Source organism: Heterodontus francisci, chromosome 18 (assembly GCF_036365525.1).
Source record: "Heterodontus francisci isolate sHetFra1 chromosome 18, sHetFra1.hap1, whole genome shotgun sequence".
NCBI classification, from domain to species: domain Eukaryota; kingdom Metazoa; phylum Chordata; class Chondrichthyes; order Heterodontiformes; family Heterodontidae; genus Heterodontus; species Heterodontus francisci.
The window spans coordinates 72,781,399-72,801,419 of record NC_090388.1 but is presented as its reverse complement, the minus strand read 5'-3'; the positions used below and the strand labels follow the sequence as shown (position 1 = coordinate 72,801,419).

The following is a 20,021-nucleotide window of genomic DNA, read 5'->3' as shown; positions in this document are numbered from 1 at the left end:
CAAAGGAAGAAATTTTAAATTCAGCAACAAGTTCTACATTGGTCTGAAGTGCTTCGATGAAAGGGAAATCAGCAGTGGCCTGTAAGCAATGCAACTAACTACACCTCGTGTTATGAGGTAATGCTGCATTCTTTCTAATTGGGTTCCCCACAAGTGTGGAGGTTGACTGATTCCAACTCCAGCACTATTATCTCTGACTGACACTCCATTACTCTAAAGGGAAAAAGATGAATGTCACCTGTCATCTGCCAGTTAATTGTGTTGCTGGATGTATGTGGCTGGGGCACATGTTGGACATTTATGAACATTACAGCTTCCTCTGATGTCCAGCTTCCTTCACCAATCGATAACAACTTGTGCAGTAAGCACCTAATTGAGTGAGGGCACTTACTGCTGTGATCACGAAGTGGAGTCTTTTGTTTGAAAAGCCATGTCAATTCTTAACACAGATGAGCTGTAATTTGCTTTTTACGATGTGCAGTGTTGACGTTGTGAAAATAAATGGTATGCATTTTGTTGATCTCTTCCTCCTTGCAGATAAACGGCAAGGATGTTCAAGACCGGGAGGAGGCAGTGGCCTTGCTCTCCAGTGAGGAAAGCAGGAATATTCTGCTGCTCGTTGCCAGACCAGAGATCCAGGTAACTACTGAATTAAGAGTAAATTATATTTCTCTTTAAATTGCATCCTTTGCATTCTCAAGCTTCATGGTCAAAGAAATATTTCATTTTTGAAGTTTAGATAAACACAGCAGCCTATTTTCACACAGCAAGATGCCAGAAACTGCAATGAGATAAACAATCAAAATGGTGTGTTTTCAGCAATGTTGGTTGAGCAATAGATATTCGCCAGGAGAACGTTACAAGTCTACCTCTGACATCGCAGCACTCGCTCAGTACTGCACCGAAGTGTCAGATTATGTACTGAAATCTCAGGAGTGGGGCTTGAACCCATGTCCTTCCTCAGAGTGCTACCAATCAGAAAAGGCAGGTACCTATCGGATTGGACCCTTGCTCTCCATGGATAGTGGCTAGCAGTAGTGATGGCATGGAAAGAGTTTCAAACCTCTCACAGACATTTCCAGACACTTGGAATTAAGCCTACACCGAAAGTGTTACCTTGAATCTTTATTCATTCCTTGAAGGTAATTTTTTTGTCACACGTTCCTCCCTTTGTATGGGAATGAGCAATCCATCGGCACTTTAAAAACATGTGGAATTACCCCAGACAGAGCCACAAATAAAATCTGCAGTAATTACAAAATCCTATTGTGACTGTCAGAATGAAATAGAAAATAAGACCTCCTCAAATTGGGGTCTGAAATTTCAGATCAGGATTTGAATGATATTTGAGAGTTCCATACAAACCTCATAGCTTTATCATAGCCACACATTTTGTATTCTATACATGAGGATACCTTTACCAGAGACGAGTGCCTTGTATTTCTCAATGGAGAAACCCAGTGCTCGGAGGTAATTGGCTAATGGCCAAACTAACATTCACTGTTACTGACTTAAGGATTTGTAGCATTAAACACATTTAGTGCTAATTGGAAAACTCTGTACTCGTTTATTTGGAACTTCGAATTCTTGCATTTGTATTTTCTCAAGTTATGGAAATCGTTAGTAAGGGCACATCTAGGATTTTTCATGGCTCCATTCAATCTTTTTGGTTACGACTAGCTTGCAATTTGCAGTCTGTGTCTCTGGCTGATATGTCAAGTGTGTTAGTGTAGTGGGTGGTGCCTAGTGGTTAGTCTGCTTGTCACTTCTCTCTGGCTAGCAGTAAAAATACAAGTATTGTGAAAAAGAGAGCCAAGTATCTAAGCCTCTCCCTGCCAGTGCATAGCCTCTCCATCAGCAAGCCCTAAGTAGTGCCTTCCCGTGGTGACATGCGTAAACTTGGTACCTCACAGTCCCAGGCTGAACTACAGGTCACTTGGAAGAGGCCGGGCCTGCAGATCCAAGGCATACAGGCCCACCGGCATGTGATTCCACCCTGGTGCCCATGAATCAGACCCCCAGCTATGGATAAATAGCCTCACTGCCTTGTGGGTGCCTCTGGAGAGAAGGCGGCTAAGGGAGTAAAGCCTGACAGAAAATGAGGAGTGGAGTCCCACAGGCAGTTATCTATCATTTATCAGGAAACTCCTACAGCAGAGCTGGTAACAAACAGTCTGTTTTTTCCTTTCCCTTGGACAATATTAACAATGCCGAAAGGGGGGTCCTGATGCTTGGGTAACTCAGGGTCTCCACAGTATTTGTCCAGGCCTACACCCTAGAGAGGACAGTCCAGTTGACATATGCCCAGGGCACAGTCCATCATCTCCCAAGATGAGCAGATGCCAGCTTGCAGATGTATCAGCAGCTTAATGCCTTGGTCAAATGACACAGTGTGGTTCTGGCACTGGTTATGCCCGTGGGACTCCAAGCTAATATTGCCTCATAATGCAAGGTCAACATGACGTGCTTGGGGAGCGGCAGGGCCAGGACCCAACCTTTTTGGGCTTCCACAAAAAATGTCTGATGCATTAATTAGTGGAGGCAGGAGATCAGGAAAAGGGGCAGCAACCTATTTTGTGAATGGCCTCCCTTGGAGAGCTGTTTGCTCAAGCACATGCTGCTAATTTTATGTAGGTCTTCTAAAGTATCTGCATCATGTTTCCAGTATTTGGCATTGATCTAGTTGTTGTATTTCACAATTTGACTTAAAATAAACAGGAGGCATTAAAGAAATGCACAAAGTAATTTGCAGAATTAATACAGTTTTGTACAAATGTTGCGTGTCCATTGAAAACTGCCACTAAAATGCATCCTGTAGGAAATCCAATGTTGAGATGTCAACACACACCTGTCACACCACTAGTTGGTGCTGTATTATCTTTATCTCACAAATCATTCAAAATGCATTGTAAAATAAAGTTTTTTCTCGAAGGCCTAATAGTTTTACCCAGAGAAGAGATTGCAATAGTTGAATGCAGATTTTAGTCGTAGCAGCATGTGTAAATTCCCAGGATACATCAGTACCAGTTAGTCTGCTTTTACTTTATAGCATCTAACAATTTCTGTTTAGCTCAAAACATTCCCCACATTTTTTATTTGCCTCTGATCAAGTTTAGATTTACCAACAAAGCCATCTCCCCATCTCTCACTCCCTCTCAACACCTTCCTCCAAATCTCCTCCCCTCCTTCAATTCACATTCTCCCATCTGCCCCTCCCCATTTCCCCTCACCTCTCCCTCCCTCATTCCCCCATTTTCTTTTGTCCACCTCCTCTTCTACTTACCCCTTTGCCACCCCTCCCTTCTCCTTCACCGTCCCACATCCCCTTCCTATGTTTCTGACGCAGATAATCCAAACCCATGGTTTTGGGAAATCCCTGGCAATGGCACTATTTACTTGTGATTTGAACTGTCCCTTTCAGTGAACGCAGTTCATGTTCTAGGCAGTGAGTCTTTCGCCTGCAGTTCTTAGTGATTCCTGGTTGGAATAAAGCAGAACTGAGGATTGGGAGCAGTTTAGAATTCAGCAAAGGAGGACCATGGGATTGATTAAGAAGGGGAAAATAGAGTATGAGAGCAAGCTTGTGGGGAACATAAAAACTGACTGTAAAAGTTTCTATAGGTATGTGAAGAGAAAAAGATTGGTAAAGACAAATGTAGGTCCCTTACAGTCAGAAACAGGGGAATTTATTAAGGGGAATAAAGAAACGGCTGACCAACGAAATGCATACTTTGGTTCTGTCTTTACAAAGGAGGACACAAATATCATACCAGAAATGTCAGGGAACACAGGGCTTAGTGAGAGCGAGGAACTGAAAAAAATCAGTATTAGTAGAGAAATGGTGTTGGGGAAATGGATAGGATTGATGGCCAATAAATCCCCAGGGCCTGATAATCTATATCCCAGAGTACTTAAGGAAGTGGCCCTCCAAATACTGGATGCATTGGTGGTTAGCTTCCAAGACTCTATAGACCTTGGAACAGTTCCTACAGATTGGGGGGTAGCTAATGTAACCCCACTATTTAAAAAGGGAGGTAGAGAGAAAGCAGGGAATTATAGACCAGTCAACCTAATGTCGGTAGTGGGGAAAATTCTAGAGTCCATTATCAAAGATTTTATAGCAGAGCACTTAGAGAACAGTGGTAGAATCGGGCAGAGTCAGCATGGATTTACGAAAGGGAAATCATGCTTGACAAATCTACTAGAATTCTTCAAGGGTGTAACTAATAGAGTTGATGAGGGGGAGCCAGTGGATGTGGTTTATTTGGACTTTCAGAAGGCTTTCAACAAAGTCCCACATAAGAGATTAGCGTGTAAAATAAAAGCGCATGGGATTGGAGGTAGTGTATTGCGATGGATAGAAAATTGGTTGGCGGACAGGAAACAAAGAGTAGGAATAAAGGGTGTTTTTCCAAAAGGCAGGCAGTGACTAGTGGGGTACCACAGGGATCGGTGCTAGGACCCCAACTATTCACAATATACATTAATGATTTAGATGAGGAAACTAAATGTAATATCTCCAAATCTGCAGATGACACAAAACTGGGTGGGAGGGTGAGTTGTGAGGAGGATGCAGAGAGGCTTCAGGGTGATTTGGACAAGTTGAGTGAGTGGGCTAATGCATGGCAGATGCAGTATAATGTGGATAAATGTGAGGTTATCCACTTTGGTAGCAAAAACAGGAAGGCAGATGATTATCTGAACGGCTATAAACTGAGGAGAATATGCAGCGAGACCTGGGTGTTCTCGTACACCAGTTGCTGAAGGTAAGCATGCAGGTGCAACAGGCGGTAAAAAAGGCAAATGCCATGTTGGCCTTCATAGCGATAGGATTTGAGTACAGGTGCAGGGATGTCTTGCTGCAATTATACAGGGCCTTGGTGAGGCTACACCTGGAATATTGTGTGCAGTTTTGGTCTCCTTATCTGAGGAAGGATGTTCTTGCTATAGAGGGAGTGCAGAAAAGGTTTACCAGACTGATTCCTGGGAGGGTGGGACTGATGTATGAGGAGCGACAGAGTCAGTTAGGATTATTTTCGCTGGAGTTCAAACGAGTGAGTGAGGGGGGATCTCATAGAAACCTATAAAATTCTAACAGGACTTGACAGGGTAGATGCAGGAAGGGTGTTCCCGATGGTGGGGGAGTCCAGAACCAGGGGTCATAGTGTAAGAATACAGGGTAAACCTTTCAGGACTGAGATGAGGAGAAATTTCTTCACCCAGAGAGTGGTGAATCTGTGGAATTCGCTACCACAGAAAGCAGTTGAGGCCAAAACATTGTGGTTAACTAAAAAAGTGAAAGATAGTATCAAGCTTAAAGAAAAAGCATATAATTGCGCAACGATGGGTGGCATGTCAGACAATTGGACAGACTATAAAAAAACAGCAAAGAATAACTAAAAGATTGATAAGGAAGGAAAAATTAATGTATGAGAGAAAGGTAGTTAGAAATATAAAGACAGTAAGAGTTTCGAAAGATATTTAAAAAAGAAAAAAGTTAACAAAGTGAGCATTGGTCCTATAGAAAGTGAGTCTGTGGAATTAATAATGGAAAATAAGGAGATGGCAGTTGAATTGAACAGATATTTTGCATCGGTCTTCACTATTGAGGATACAAGTAACATCCCAGAATTATCTGTAAGTCAGGAAATGGAAGGGAGGAAGAACTCAAGAAAATTACAATCACCAGGGAAGTGGTACTGAACAAATTGTTGGAGCTGCGGGCTGACAAGTCCCCGGGTCCTGATGGACTTCATCCTAGGGTGTTAAAAGAAGTGGCTAGTGAGATAGTTGATGCGTTAGTTTTAATTTTCCAAAGTTCCCTTGATTTGGGGGCGTTCAATTAGGTTGGAAAATAGCGAATGTAACTCCTTTATTCAAAAAGGGAGGGAGACAGAAAGCAGAAAACTACAGGCCAGTTAGCTTAACATCTGTCTTAGGGAAAATGTTGGAAGCGATTATTAAAATATTATAGCAGGGCATTTAGAAAAATTCAAGGTAATCAGGCAGAGTCGACATGGTTTTGTGAAAGGGAAATCATGTTTAACCAATTTATTGGAGTTTTTTTTTGAAGAAGTAACATTTACTGTGGATAAAGGGGAACCGGTGGATGTATTGTACTTAGATTTCCAGAAGGCATTTGATAAGGTGCCACATCAAAGGTTATTGCAGAAAATAAAAGCTCATGATGTAGGGAGTAACATATTGGCATGGATAGAAGATTAGCTAGCAAACAGGAAACAGGAAACAGTCGGCATAAATGGGTCATTTTCTGGTTGGCAAGATGTAACGAGTGGCGTGCCACAGGGATCTGTGCTGGGGCCTCAACTTTTTACAATTTATATAAATGACTTAGTTGAAGGGACCAAAGGTATGGTTGCTAAATTTGTTGATGACACAAAAATAGGTAGGAAAGTAAGTTGTGAAAAGGACATAAGGAGGTTACAAAGGGATATAAATAGGTTAAGTGAGTGGGCAAAGATCTGGCAAATGGAGAATAATGAGGGAAAATGTGAAATTGTCCATTTTGGCAGGAGGAATAAAAGGGAAGCATATAATCTAAATGGTGGGAGATTGCAGAGCTCTGAGATGCAGAGGGATCTGGGTGTCCTAGTGCATGAATAACCAAAGGTTCGTATGCAAGTACAAGAAGTAATTAGGAAAGTTAATAGAATGTTATCGTTTATTGCGAGGGACATTGAACACAAAAGTAGGGAGGTTATGCTTCAGTTATACAGGGCATTGGTGAGACTACATCAGGAGTACTGTGTACAGTATTGGTCTCCTTATTTAAGGAAGGATGTAAATGCATTGGAAGCAGTTCAGAGAAGGTTTACTAGACTAATACCTGGAATGGACAGGTTGTCTTATGAGGAAAGGTTGGACAGGCTAGGCTTGTATCCACTGGAATTTAGGAGTGTAAGAAGCTACTTGATTGAATCATGTAAGATCCTGAGGGGTTTTGACAGGGTGGATGCGGAAAGGATGTTTCCCCTTGTGGGTGAATCTAGAACGAGGGGTCACTGTTTAAAAATAAGGGGTCGCCCATTTAATACCGAGATGAGGAGAAATTTTTTCTCTGAGGGTCGTGAGTCTTTGGAAATCTCTTCCTCAAAAGGCAATGGGAGCAGAGTCTTGGAATATTTTTAAGGCAGAGGTAGATAGATTCTTGATGAGAAAAGGGGTGAAAGGATATCGGGGGTAGGCAGGAATGTGGTGTTGAGGTTACAATCAGATCATGGAACCATATAAAAATTACAACACAGAAGGAGGCCATTCAGCTCATCATGTCTGCGCCGGCTGAAAAAACTAGCCACCCAATCTAATTCCACCTTCCAGCACCTGGTCCATAGCCTTGCAGGTTACAGCACTTCAAGTGCATGTCCAGGTACCTTTTAAATGAATTGAGGGTTTCTGCCTCCACCACCATTCCTTGCAGTGAATTTGAGACACCCACCACCCTCTGGGTGAAAAAGTTTTTCCTCATTTCCCCTCTAATTATTCTACTAATCACCTTAAATCTGTGCACCCTGGTAATTGACCTCTCTGCCAGGAGAAACAGGTCCTTCCTGTCTACTCTACTCTGTCTAGGCCCCTTATAACTTTGTACACCTCAATTAAGTCACCCTTCAGCTCCTCTGTTCTAAGGAAAACAACCCCAGCCGATCCAATCTTTCTTCGTAGCTGCAACTTTCAAGCCCTGGCAACATTCTTGTAAACATCCTCTGACAATTATGTCCTGTACGCAATACTCCAACTGTGGCCTAACCAGTGTTTTATACAGTTCCAGCATTACATCCCTACTTTTGAATTCTATACCTCAACCAATAAAGGAAAGCATTCCATATGCCTTCCTCACCACTCTATGTGCCTGTCCTGCCACAGGGACCTGTAGACATGCAGTCCAAGCTTTCTCACGTCTTCTACCCCTCTCAATATCCTCCTATTTATTGTGTATTCCCTCGCTTTGTTTACCCTCCCCAATGCATTACCTCACACTTCTCTGGATTGAATTCCATTTGCCACTTTTCCGCCCATTCAACCAAACCATTGATATCATTCTGGAGTCTACAGCTATCCTCTTCACTAACAACTACACAGCCGATTTTTGTGGCATCAGCAAATTTCCCAATCATGCCTCCCACATTTAATATCATTAATCATTAATGATAATATATACCACAAACAGCAAGGGACCCAACATAGCCCTGCGGAACGCCACTGGAAACCACTTTCCATTTGCATAAACATCCGTCGACTATGACCCTTTGTTTCCTGTCACTGAGCCATTTTGGATCCAACCTGCCACATTCCCCTTATCCCATGGGCTTTCATTTTACTGACCCTCTGCCATGTGGGACCTTGTCAAATGCCTTACTAAAATCCATGTAGACCACATCTACTGCACTATCCTCATTAATCCTCCTTATTACTTCCTCAAAAAACTCAATCAAGTTCGTAAGACATGACCTTCCCTTAACAAATCCATGCTGATGATCATATTGAATGGCGGAGCAGACTCGAGGGGCCGAGTGGCCTATTCCTCCTAATTCGTATGTTCGCATATATGTTCGTATGCCTTTAATATCGTTCCTAAGTTGCCCAAAACTCTAAATACAGCCTAACCAATGCTGTGTATACTAATTTATCATTACATCAGTCTGCTGTTGGCCTTTCTTATGGCTTCATCAACCTGCACTCATACTTTCAGGGAGTTGTACATTTGAAGCCCTCGGCCAGAATTTTATGCGTGGGGTGTAAAATTGTATGGAAGGCGGGAGGTGCCATTCCTGTTGCTAACCCACCCAGGCTGAAATTTTATGAGTGCAGCGGGAGGTGACAAACAGCTCGTCCGCCCCAGGCCAATACCAATGGCGGACAGGCACTTCGTCAGCTGTAGAGGCCAGTGATACCTGGTGGCCTCCTTGCGGGATGGAGGGGGGAGGCCCTCCTGATCGGACACCCTGTGCACCACAGAGGACTCCCCCAACAGGTTCTGCCGCCCCCACTGGTGCACCTCTCCCCAGCCTCCGGCAAGGCCCGAAACCCCACTTACCATTTTTAGCGTCGGCATCCATAATCGTTCTGAAGCTGGGTGCAGTCCCAGCAGTGGCCACTGATCCCAGTAGTGCTGCTGGAACTGAGGAGCTGCTGGCCCGCTGATTGGCCAATGGAACCTGGAGGCAGAACTTCCTACCACTGAAGGGCGGAAGTCCCGCCCGAGGGCAATTAAGGGCGTGGGCCACGTAAAAGCTTTGCCTGGCTCCCAGGCCCAGTGGAGGTGGGTTTGCCCCTGACTTTTAAGCTGGTGGGTGGGGCCTCCGCCCTGATGTAAAATTCTGGCCCTCGACTCGCCGTTCATCCTTCTGTGTCTTTCTGTTTAGTGTATACTCCGTTTTATTTATCCAAAGTATACCTCAGATTTTTGGAATTGAGTCTGCCCTTTCCACCAACCTGAACTCTTATACAGTAATGCTTGCTGTTTGCAAAGCAACCCATACTTTTGAGTTATCCGTAAATTTCAAGATTATGCTCCCTATTTTCAAGTCCAAATTAACTGTCTCTACATAGGTACAGGAGTATGCTATATAGTCCCTCGAGCCTGTTCCACTATTCAGTTAGATCGTGGCTGATCTGTGTCCTATCTCTGTATATCTGCCTTTACCCCATATCCATTAGTATCCTTGGTTAACAGAAATCTATCCATCTCTGATGTAAAATTAACAATTAATCTAGCATCAACTGCTATTGCGAAAGATAGTTCCAAACTTCTACCGCCGCCCTTTGCGTGTAAATGTGTTCCCTAACTTCACTCCTGAAAGACCAGGCTATCAACTTTTAGAGTATGCCCCCTAGTCCTAGACTCCTCAACCAGTGGAAATAGTTTATCCCTATCTGTGCTATCAGTTCCCCTTAATATTTTGAAGACTTTGACCAAATCACCCGAAATCATCACCTAGTTTATGTAATCTCTTCTCATAATTTCACCCTTGAAATCAAGGTATATTTCTACTAAATTTTCCCTGCAGTCTCTCTGACCTTTCCTAAGGTGTGGTGGCCAGAACTGCTCACAGTGCACCAGATGGTCTAACTAGGGCTTTGTATAGCTGGCGTATGACTTCTATCCTCTTGTATATTAGTCCTCTAGATATAAAGGCCAACATTCCATTAACCTTTTGATTTTTTTTTTTGTACCTGTCCATCAATGTTCCCTTTAAGCTGTGTGGTCACGCAGCAACCTGTAAGTTTACGCGCGAGCCGAGCACAGGTCAGCACCTTTAAGTTACCATGTGCTGTGCAAAAATTTTTTAAAGGGCCAGTACATTTAAATGAATAGGTTGCACACACCAAAATATTTAGAGGGAGTGTTGCTGGCCATGACATTTTAATGATTTATGTACATGGACCCCCAAGTCCCTTTGGATCTCCACAAAATTTTCACCATTTAGAAAATATCTATCCTTTTTAGGTCCAAAGTGGATGACCTCATACTCACCTTTTTGAAATCTATTTTCCACAGTTTTGTCCATTTACTTAATTGATTAAAATCTTTGTAATATTCTACTTCCATTGCCACCTATATTTGTATCATTTGTTACGACCAGGTGAGAAAGATGTCTAGGGGTCCCTTTCAGCCTTCACCTCGTCTTACTGTAACAGGGTTTTATTTTTAAACACACTGTTTTTAGCTCTCCCTTGGTGAATCCTTGTTCACCGCTTTCCAATTATAAGGTAAAGAAACAAGGTTCTTCGAGCTCACTGTAAAGTCCTTGCTTGAAGTTAATTATTGCTTTTCATTGGGGCTCAGTATTTTTCTTAAACCTTGTTCACTGTAGGAGACTTTTCTCTCTTGGGGTTCATGTGTCTTCATTGGATTCCAAATCTGATGAGAAAGAGATGGGAGCAGACAGGAGAGAGATGTTCTCAATCCAGGAGCCAGGTGCTTTCTGTCTTCAAACACTGTTTCTCCAATTTAAAATTATCAGTTCAAAACTCTGCAACAGCCAGTTAGTCATGTAAACTGGCCTGACCACGTTTGTTCTGTGTATTGGGAGCAGGGACTGGTTCCTTTATTCCAACACTGTCTGCTAGTAGACAAAAATGACTTTCCGGTTAGGGGCCTGGCAATTCTTTGAAATAGGCCCTCTTTTCTTCCCAGCAACAATTTGAAGTTTAATGTGCATGTGACAAAATTAATGTGCCTCATTCTTGGCAGGTGGGGGCCTGCATGACACATTGCATACCTGGATAAGTGGCTCTCTGTCCCTTCATCTAAGTTGTTAATAAATACAGGGAATAGTTGAAACCACAACACTGTCATTTAGAGTACCTGCCCATTATCCCTACTCTCTGTCTCCTGCCACTCAGCCAATTTCCTAACCAGGTCAAAAATTTGCCTTCAATTCCATGAGCTTCAACTTTAGTTAACAGTCTTTTATGAGGGGCTTCATCAAATGCCTTCTGGAATTACATATAAAAATATCCACAGACATTCCCCTGTCCACTACTCTAGTCACCTCTTCAGAATATTCAATCAGGTTTGTCAGGCATGACCTCCCCTTTACAAATCCATGCTCTGATGAAAATCTTCAAGGGTGTCCAATAAATTCATCCTTACTTATAGACTCTAGTAATTTCCCAACAACAGATATTAGGCTATCTGGCCTATCATTCCCTGGTTTCCCTCTCTCACCTTTCTTAAATAGTACAGTAATGCGCAATTTTCCAATCTAAAGGAACGGTTTCTGAATCGAGAGAACTTTGGAAGATCATGGGCATCTGCAGTGTTCTCACCTACTTCATTTAAACACTGGATGAAAACCATCTGGTCGTGGGGATTTGTGCCATTATTTTCTTCATTACTGTTTATTTTGATGAGTCCCTGTCCTTGATTCGGTATTCGTTTCCTTGAGATGGCCAACATGCTGTCCTCTTCCCTCTACTCTAAGTAGTGATGCAAAGTAATTTATGCCTGCCATTTCCTTATTTTCATTTATAGTATCACCATTATCAGTTTTAAGGACCCTGCATTTCTCTTAACTTTTATAATTATGTTAGGAAAAAGCAGGTGGTTATTTGCATGGACTTTTATGTCCCTTGTAAATTTCTTCTCATGTTTCCTTTTTTGTAGCTTTTACTATCTGTTCTGTTACCCTTGACTGTTCTTTGTATCTCTCTCATCTGGCATAATATGTCTTTTTTATATTTTTGTATGCTTTTTCTTTTAGTTTTATGTTGTCCCTCACCTCTTTAGTCATCCTTTGCCATTTTTGGGCAGGATGAGCTTTTGCCCAGCTCTGTATCATGTTAAATTCTTTTTCAAACACCTCTTACTGATCATCTGTCATTTTACCCATTAACAGATTTGCCCAGTTTACTATGGGCAGTCTCTGTCTCATCCCATTGAAAGCCGTCTTACCTAAACTTGGAATCTTAGTAGCTGTTTTGGCATTTGGCTCTTTCAAACACAACATTGAACTTGATCATATTATGATAACTCTTAGATAAATGTTCATGCACCATTAGGCTGTTAACTAATCTTGCTCATTATTTAATCTAATATGGCCTGCCTTGTTGGTTCTAGGACATATTGTTACAGAAAACTATCCTGAACGCACTCAAGAAATTCACGAGCTAGTTTGCTTATCTCAATCTATATGGAAGTTAAAATCCCCTATCAAAACCATTCTGCCTTTGCTACATGCTTGTCTGATCTCTGCATTAAAATAATTGTTGCACTTTACAGCTGCTACCAGGAGGCCTATACACCATACTCATTAATGCTAATCACTACCAGATTTCCTATCCTTCCTATCGACCTTTTATAACCTGGTATTTTCAGTTCCGAGTCCTGACTGTCTTGCAGCCATGTCTCAGTAATGACTACCATATCGTATCCACCAAGTTGAATTTGCACCTGCAGTGCATGCAATTTGTGTTCATATGGGCCCCACACCTTAGCCTATTCTTCTGCTCTAATGTTTTACTCACACATTTCTTATTTTTTCTCTCCTGGTTTAATCACTTTACATCTTTTAGTTTTCCCTTTACCTGCAGCGCCTAAAGCACAATTTCTTACATTTACTCTATTCTCTTCCCTTTTGTTTTCAAACTATTATGTATTCTACCTTTTTCATCTGAAACCTCCTCTGTAAGATTTTGTGTGTTTGGACGGGACGTTGACTAGACTTTGACCCACAAGGGCCAGGCTCTGGTATTCGTAAATCAAGATAGAGAATTTATTAAGCACAGCAAGGATTTACAAACAATACTTAACCAACGGCAGTAGTTGTACAGCAGAGTGCAGTGTGTTCTCGGTTCTTGCTTCCCGAGCTGCTGGTGCAGCCTTCTCTCTTGAAGTGTTCTGTTGACTGGAGGGTGGTCTCTTCTTTGAATCTGTGTGCTCCAATGTCTCTCAGCACCTTCCATTTATCCCCCTCCCCCTTTCCTGGGGGGTTTCTTCATTCCATATTAGGTTACATTCCACCTTAACTTTTTTGATTAGTCAGGTATGACCTCACCTTCTATGCAATGTTGCTTCTTGATTTAGTTTATAATAGTTAGATTGAGAATCAATGGCATCACTGAGTTCCGATTTTGTTGGCTGTTTGTTCAGCTCATCCATGACTGGCAGAGTCTGGGCTGCATTGAGGGCGGTCTAAGTGACAACATATTCCTTGGAGTACAGTTCCAGGTAGTGCTCCACCCAGCGGTCCATTTGCTTGCGTTGGTCAGAGATCGTGCCCCCTGATTTAGACTTGAGGGGGGCGATCTTCTTGATGGTTGGCCCAAAAGCTCTCTTAATGCCATCATACATTCCGCTGATGTTTCCGGTGTCCGAGGCCAGCTGAATACGACTGCATAGGTATTGCCAGTAGTCGTTTGCGCAGCGCCTAACTGTTCTTTGTGCAGCGCTTCTGGCAACTTTAAGTGCTACGGATGTTAACTCGCTGGGGGCTTTCTTGTAGTTCAACAGTGCAATGCGCTTAGCGGCTATGACAGGTTCCAGCTCTTCAAAGTGAGGTTGAAACCAGTCTTCATTCTGCTTCTCACATTTGCCAAAGGTGGTCATTGCTGAGTCATAGATGGTGTCTCTGATGTGGGCCCACTTCGTCTCTGCATCCCCTGCAGGAGTGTTTTGAAGGGCTTTTTCAAGTGAATTTAGAAACTTATGTAACAGCTGTGGATAAGAAATTCTGTTATTGTTGATGTGCGGGCAGGCCCTTCTGCTTAGAGTGATGTAGCGTCTTTGGTTTGAGTCTAACTTTGCTGCACACCAGGGAGTGGTCAGTGTCGCAGTCCACACTGTGGAAGCTGTGTGTGATTTGGACACTGTATATAGAGGCTCGCCTTGTGACGATGAGGTCCAGCTGGTGCCAACAACGTGATCTTGGGTGCCTCCATGAAACCTGGTGATAGGATTTAGTATGAAAGAACGAGTTGGTGATGCAGAGGTTGGATTAGGTACACAACTCCAGCAGTTTCTGTCCATTCTCATTCATCCTTCCAATGCCATAGCGCCCAAGGCAGGAGGGCCATGAGTCATGGTCGGCCCCAATCCAGGCGTTCAAGTCCCCCAGTAGGAACAAATGTTTGTTATTAGGAATGCTACTAATGATATTATGGACTTTCTCATAGAACTGGTCTTTAACGTCAGGTGGGGGGCAGAGTGTTGGAGCACAGATGCTGAGTAGGTGTACTGGATCAGAGGCGGTGAGCAGTTGGATGGACAGTATGCGTTCTGAGCCATTTGAAGGTGGCTCTATCATTCTGAGCAAAAAGTTTCTGATGGTGAAGCCCACTCCATGCTGTCTTAGTTCTACGGATCCCTACCCTGCCAATAGAAGGTGTAGTCTTGCTCTCTTAGAGATCCGCTCGTAGGGAGGTGTGTCTCCTGAAGTGTTGCAATATCCACATTGAGTCTACTGAGCTCATTGTTAATGATGGCAGTCTTCTGAGAATCATTGATTTGTGTAAGGTCTTCCGACAGGCCAGGACACATAGTTCTGACGTTCCAACTTGCAAAACGAAGGGCTGGTACCTTCTTTCCTTTTTTTGTCGTGCAAATTGGTGCGGTGTTACAGTCCACTTGTCGAGGAGGTGGAGGGAAGGGGGTGCGAGGGGGGATCAGGTGGGGGGGAAGGGGTGTGAGGGGGGAGGAGGTGGAGGGGAAGGGGTGCGTGGGAGAAGAGGGTGGGGGGAAGGGAGTGTGAAGGGGGAGAGCGGGGAAGGGGGTGCAAGGGGGGAGGGGATGGGGAGGTGCGGGTGTGGGGGGAAGGAGGTGCAAGGGGAAGGGGGTGGGGAGGTGGGGGGAGAGGGGGTGCGGAGGGGTGCGAGGGGGGAGCTGGGAATGGGGTGCAAGTGGGGATGGGGTGCAGGGAGGGAAGGGGAAGGGGTGCAAGGGAGGAGGGGGTGGGGGGAAGGGGGTGCGAGGGGAGTGGTAGTGAGAGGGAGAGTTGTCCGGCAGTGGTCACGACCCTGGTGAGCAGGCCAGCCCACAGGCTGCAAGGCCTCCTGATGTCGGCATCCTCCAGGCTGACGCTGCGCTCGTGGTCGCCATCCAGCTCACGGTGGAGCTTCTTTCCTGGCTCCCAGCTGTGATGGCGGAAGGGCGACCGAAGCCGGATTGAGGCCCTGAGCCTCGACAACTGCCTCATGGGCACTTGGGCACCTGCTCCTCCCCGTCATGCACCCAGTAGACTGTAGGCTGCTGTGCTTGTTCCAGATAAAGGTGCTGCCCGGGTATCCGCTCAGTGCCAGCAGCAGCTCGTGGATCATCTCTCCTGTCTCCCCGGTACGGGCTGTGACGGCGGCCGCTCTCCGAATTAAAGAAAAGACCATTTCCCATTCACCGCCATTCAAACTTAATGGCGATCTAGGCAATTGCGACAACAAAATTGGAACTCACTGATGCCATTGATTCTCAAGCCAGTGTAAAAGCCCCTGGGAAGGATGGCATTACCCCTGAAATATTCAAGAGTGCCAAGCCTGCTATACTCTCAGCACTCCATGAACTACTTAGCCTGTGCTGGGATGAGGGAGCAGTACCACCGGACATGCGCGATGCCAATATCATCACCCTCTATAAGAACAAGAGTGACCGCGGTGACTGCAACAACTACCATGGAATCTCCCTGCTTAGCATAGTGGGGAAAGTCTTCGCTCGAGTCGCTTTAAACAGGCTCCAGAAGCTGGCTGAGCATGTCTACCCTGAGGTACAGTGCGGCTTTCGAGCAGAGAGATCCACCATTGACATGCTGTTCTCCCTTCGCCAGCTACAGGAGAAATGCCGCGAACAACAGATGCCCCTCTACGTGGCTTTCATAGATCTCACCAAAGCCTTTGACCTCGTCAGCAGACGTGGTCTCTTCAGACTACTAGAAAAGATTGGATGTCCACCAAAGCTACGAAGTATCACCACCTCATTCCATGACCATATGAAAGGCACAATTCAGCATAGCGGTGCCTCATCAGACCCCTTTTCTATCCAAAATGGCGTGAAACAGTGCTGTGTTCTTGCACCTACGCTGTTTGGGATCATCTCCCTGCTGCTCTCACATGCGTTCAAGTCTTCAGAAGAAGGAATTTTCCTCCACACAAGATTAGTTGTTCAACCTTGCCCGTCTTAGAGCGAAGACCAAAGTACGGAAGGTCCTCATCGAGGAACTCCTCTTTGCTGACGATGCTGCATTAACATCCCACACTGAAGAGTGTCTGCAGAGACTCATTGACAGGATTGCGGCTGCCTGCAAAGAATTTGGCCTAACCACCAGCCTCAAGAAAACGAACATCGTGGGACAGGACGTCAGAAATGCTCCATCCATCAATATTGGGGACCACGCTCTGGAAGTGGTTCAAGAGTTCACCTACCTCGGCTCAACTTTCACCAGTAACCTGTCTCTCGATGTAGAAATCAACAAGCGCATGGGAAAGGCGTCCTCTGCTATGTCCAGACTGGCCAAGAGGGTGTGGGAAAATGGTGCACTGACACGGAACACAAAAGTCCAAGTGTATCAAGCCTGTGTCCTCAGTACCTTACTCTAAAGCAGTGAGGCCTGGACAACGTATGTCAGCTAAGAGTGACTTCTCAATTCATTCCGTCTTCGCTGCCTCCGGAGAATCCTTGGCATCAGGTGGCAGGACCGTATCTCCAACGCAGAAGCCCTCGAGGCGGCCAACATCCCCAGCATATACACCCTCCTGAGCCAGCGGCGCTTGAGATGGCTTGGCTATGTGAGCCACATGGAAGATGGCAGGATCCCCAAGGACGCATTGTACAGCGAGTTCATCACTGGTATCAGACCCACCAGCCGTCCATGTCTCCACTTTAAAGACGTCAGCAGACACGACATGAAGTCCTGTGACATTGACCACAAGTCATGGAAGTTAGTTGCCAGTGATCTCCAGAGCAGGCGGACAGTCATAAAGGCGGGGCTAAAGAGTGGCGAGTCGAAGAGACTTAGCAGTTGGCAGGAAAAAAGACAGAAGCGCAAGGAGAGAGCCAACTGTGTAAAGGCCCCGACAACCAATTTTATCTGCAGCGCCTGTGGAAGAGTCTGTCACTCTAGAATTGGCCTTTATAGCCACTCCAGGCACTGCTTCACAAACCACTGACCACCTCCAGGTGCTTACCCATTGTCTCTCGAGACAAGGAGGGCCAAAGAAAAAGAAGTTAGATTGACTAGATGTGACCTTACCTTCCATGCATTGTCTCAACAGATGGGTTGATGGCCTAAGTCATTGTCACACAATAGGCAATGTTTGCTATTCCCATCAATGTTCTCGTCATGAATGGTCTCCGAATACCTTTTCTTGCATTTCCATCCCCATGATGCCTACAAGCCTAAGTCTGTCTTAATTGAAAAGCAGAAGGGCAGTTATCAAGACATCCTGTCTCATAATAAAAACAATTTCTGCTTTTGTTGCTACAGTAAACATTGTCTTCCAACAACTCTCACCATCTCCCCACAGCAACATACAAATATACATTTCACATAACATGATTCCAAACATAATGCACATAACTTAATTCTAATATTAATACACATACAAATTATAACTACACCCAAGCATAACCACAACATTTCTGAGAAGCATTCTACTTTAAAACCTAGCATCTCATGTGAATTGTATCAGGCCATAACCGGCCTGGGTTTATCCACGAACATACGAATGTACAGTAACAACAGATTAAAAATGGCTGTTATTAACCCCTTAGTTCCTACACCCCTCCATTTACTCATTTAAAGTCCTTGTGATTGCCCTATTTATCTTTTCCGAGAGGGCCCTGGTCCCAGCTCGGTTCAGGTGTTATTCTGAGAAATAGATCCAGACCTAATCCCGGGGATACACCACTTCAAACTGTCCTCCAATCTGAGCAATGTCCATTTGCTCGAGTTTCCTGTTTGTCAACTGACTTCCTATTCATGCTACAACATTTCCTCTTTATAGTAAGCTAACAAAGCTCCTGTGAAACATACCTTTGAAATTCCATTGCACACCACAAATACCTATTTCAGTTGCTTTGACTGATCCTCCACCAGTGTTGTGTGGAACTCGTTCTGAATAAGGTTGAAGGAATGTCACTCCTTTATCCTTTATTCCTACTCCTCATCCTGACTTATGGATGGATGCATTTACCAAATGAATGACCATGCTGCAATATGAATAGCTCTGATGGACATTGTTACAATTCCACAATTAAGTCCTAAACAAGATAAATGCAATAACGATTTCCTGGAAACAACTTATTCAGCACCCTGCAAGCATCCATATGTAGCATTTTTTCGTTCAGCTTTAGATTTACTGCTTCTTAGTGAGGACTTGTACTGTTTAGTGATAGTTTTGTAACATTGTGTCTTCTCTCTATTTCTGTCAGTTGGATGAGGGATGGCTTGATGATGACCGGAATGATTTTCTTGATGAGCTACATATGGATATGTTGGAAGAGCAACACAATCAAGCGATGCAGTTTACAGCTACTGGCCTTGAGCAGGTAACATTCAAGACAGCCTATGAACAGAGAGGCATCTGCCATTTGTCATCAAGGACATTATATGATATTTATGCTTTCATTTAAGTGCCAACAGTCGACAGATTTATAGTAAAACAGCTCTTAACCTTGCCCTAGGTGACATTCATTTTAACATATATTTCTACCCTTCAGACCAACATGCTTTCTGACAATCCTTTTATATCAACCAACTGAATCATTCTGAATAAAGCAAATAGTCAACATACTCCTGCCATGGTCATGATTTTTGTTGAGCATGACCTATTGTTTTTCCTTTCTGGTAAAGTTTTTTCCTCAACATAACTCCTATTTCAGGAGCATCAGAGTGGAACAGTATGGGTTCGATACGGAGTCGAGTCTCTCCAATCTGTACCAATAATGTACTTTAACCCTGAACTCAAAAAAGCAATCCTTCCTGCATCAGTGTGAAGTTTCCATTTCCTGTGACAGTCACACTTTTGGACTCTGAATAAGACTGTCAATTAGTGTTTGTGCTTGAGAAGTTCACCTCTAATAACTGGGTGGAGGCTGCCAGACTCGCTTTGCTGAGCATCTTTCTGGCATATTTCCATGTCATTCTTCCCAGTTCTCTACTATATTACAAACAAGAGTTAGCAGCATATTGCAAAAAAGATTTTGAATTAAGCATTTCAAAGTCTAACAGACTGGAGTACTGCTAAAGAAAGGGATGGTCCTTTAGGCAACAGATTACCAGCCACCATCTGCCATTGATTTTCCCCTGTCTGGCAGCTAACATTGATTGAATTTGATCATCTATCCCTCAATGTCCTGTTCTGCTGATTGGTGCTTTACCTTACCAATGAGAATCAACTAGGAAGCCAGAAAACAGACGTCCATAACTATTTTGGTCTCCCATTGCAGTTCCTAATGGTCTCATCTCCAACTGGAGTTGGATTTGCTCTCTAACTGGAAGTAATATCGAATAAAACCTAGCACTGACCAGACTCTCCTGATCACTTGAAACCAATTTACTTGTCTGATTATCATT

The 20,021-nt window shown here is 44.0% G+C and overlaps 1 protein-coding gene across 2 annotated transcripts in view; it reads left to right on the top strand.

Annotated features, from left to right (window-relative positions):
• Positions 1–20,021, top strand: part of LOC137379885 (PDZ domain-containing RING finger protein 4-like) — a 523,744-nt gene that overhangs the window by 497,865 nt on the left and 5,858 nt on the right. For both annotated transcript variants that reach the window (XM_068051287.1, XM_068051288.1), the window contains 2 exons: positions 538–639; positions 18,878–18,994. In XM_068051287.1, coding sequence (XP_067907388.1) covers positions 538–639; positions 18,878–18,994 — 219 coding nt within the window. The remainder of the gene's footprint in view (positions 1–537; positions 640–18,877; positions 18,995–20,021) is intronic.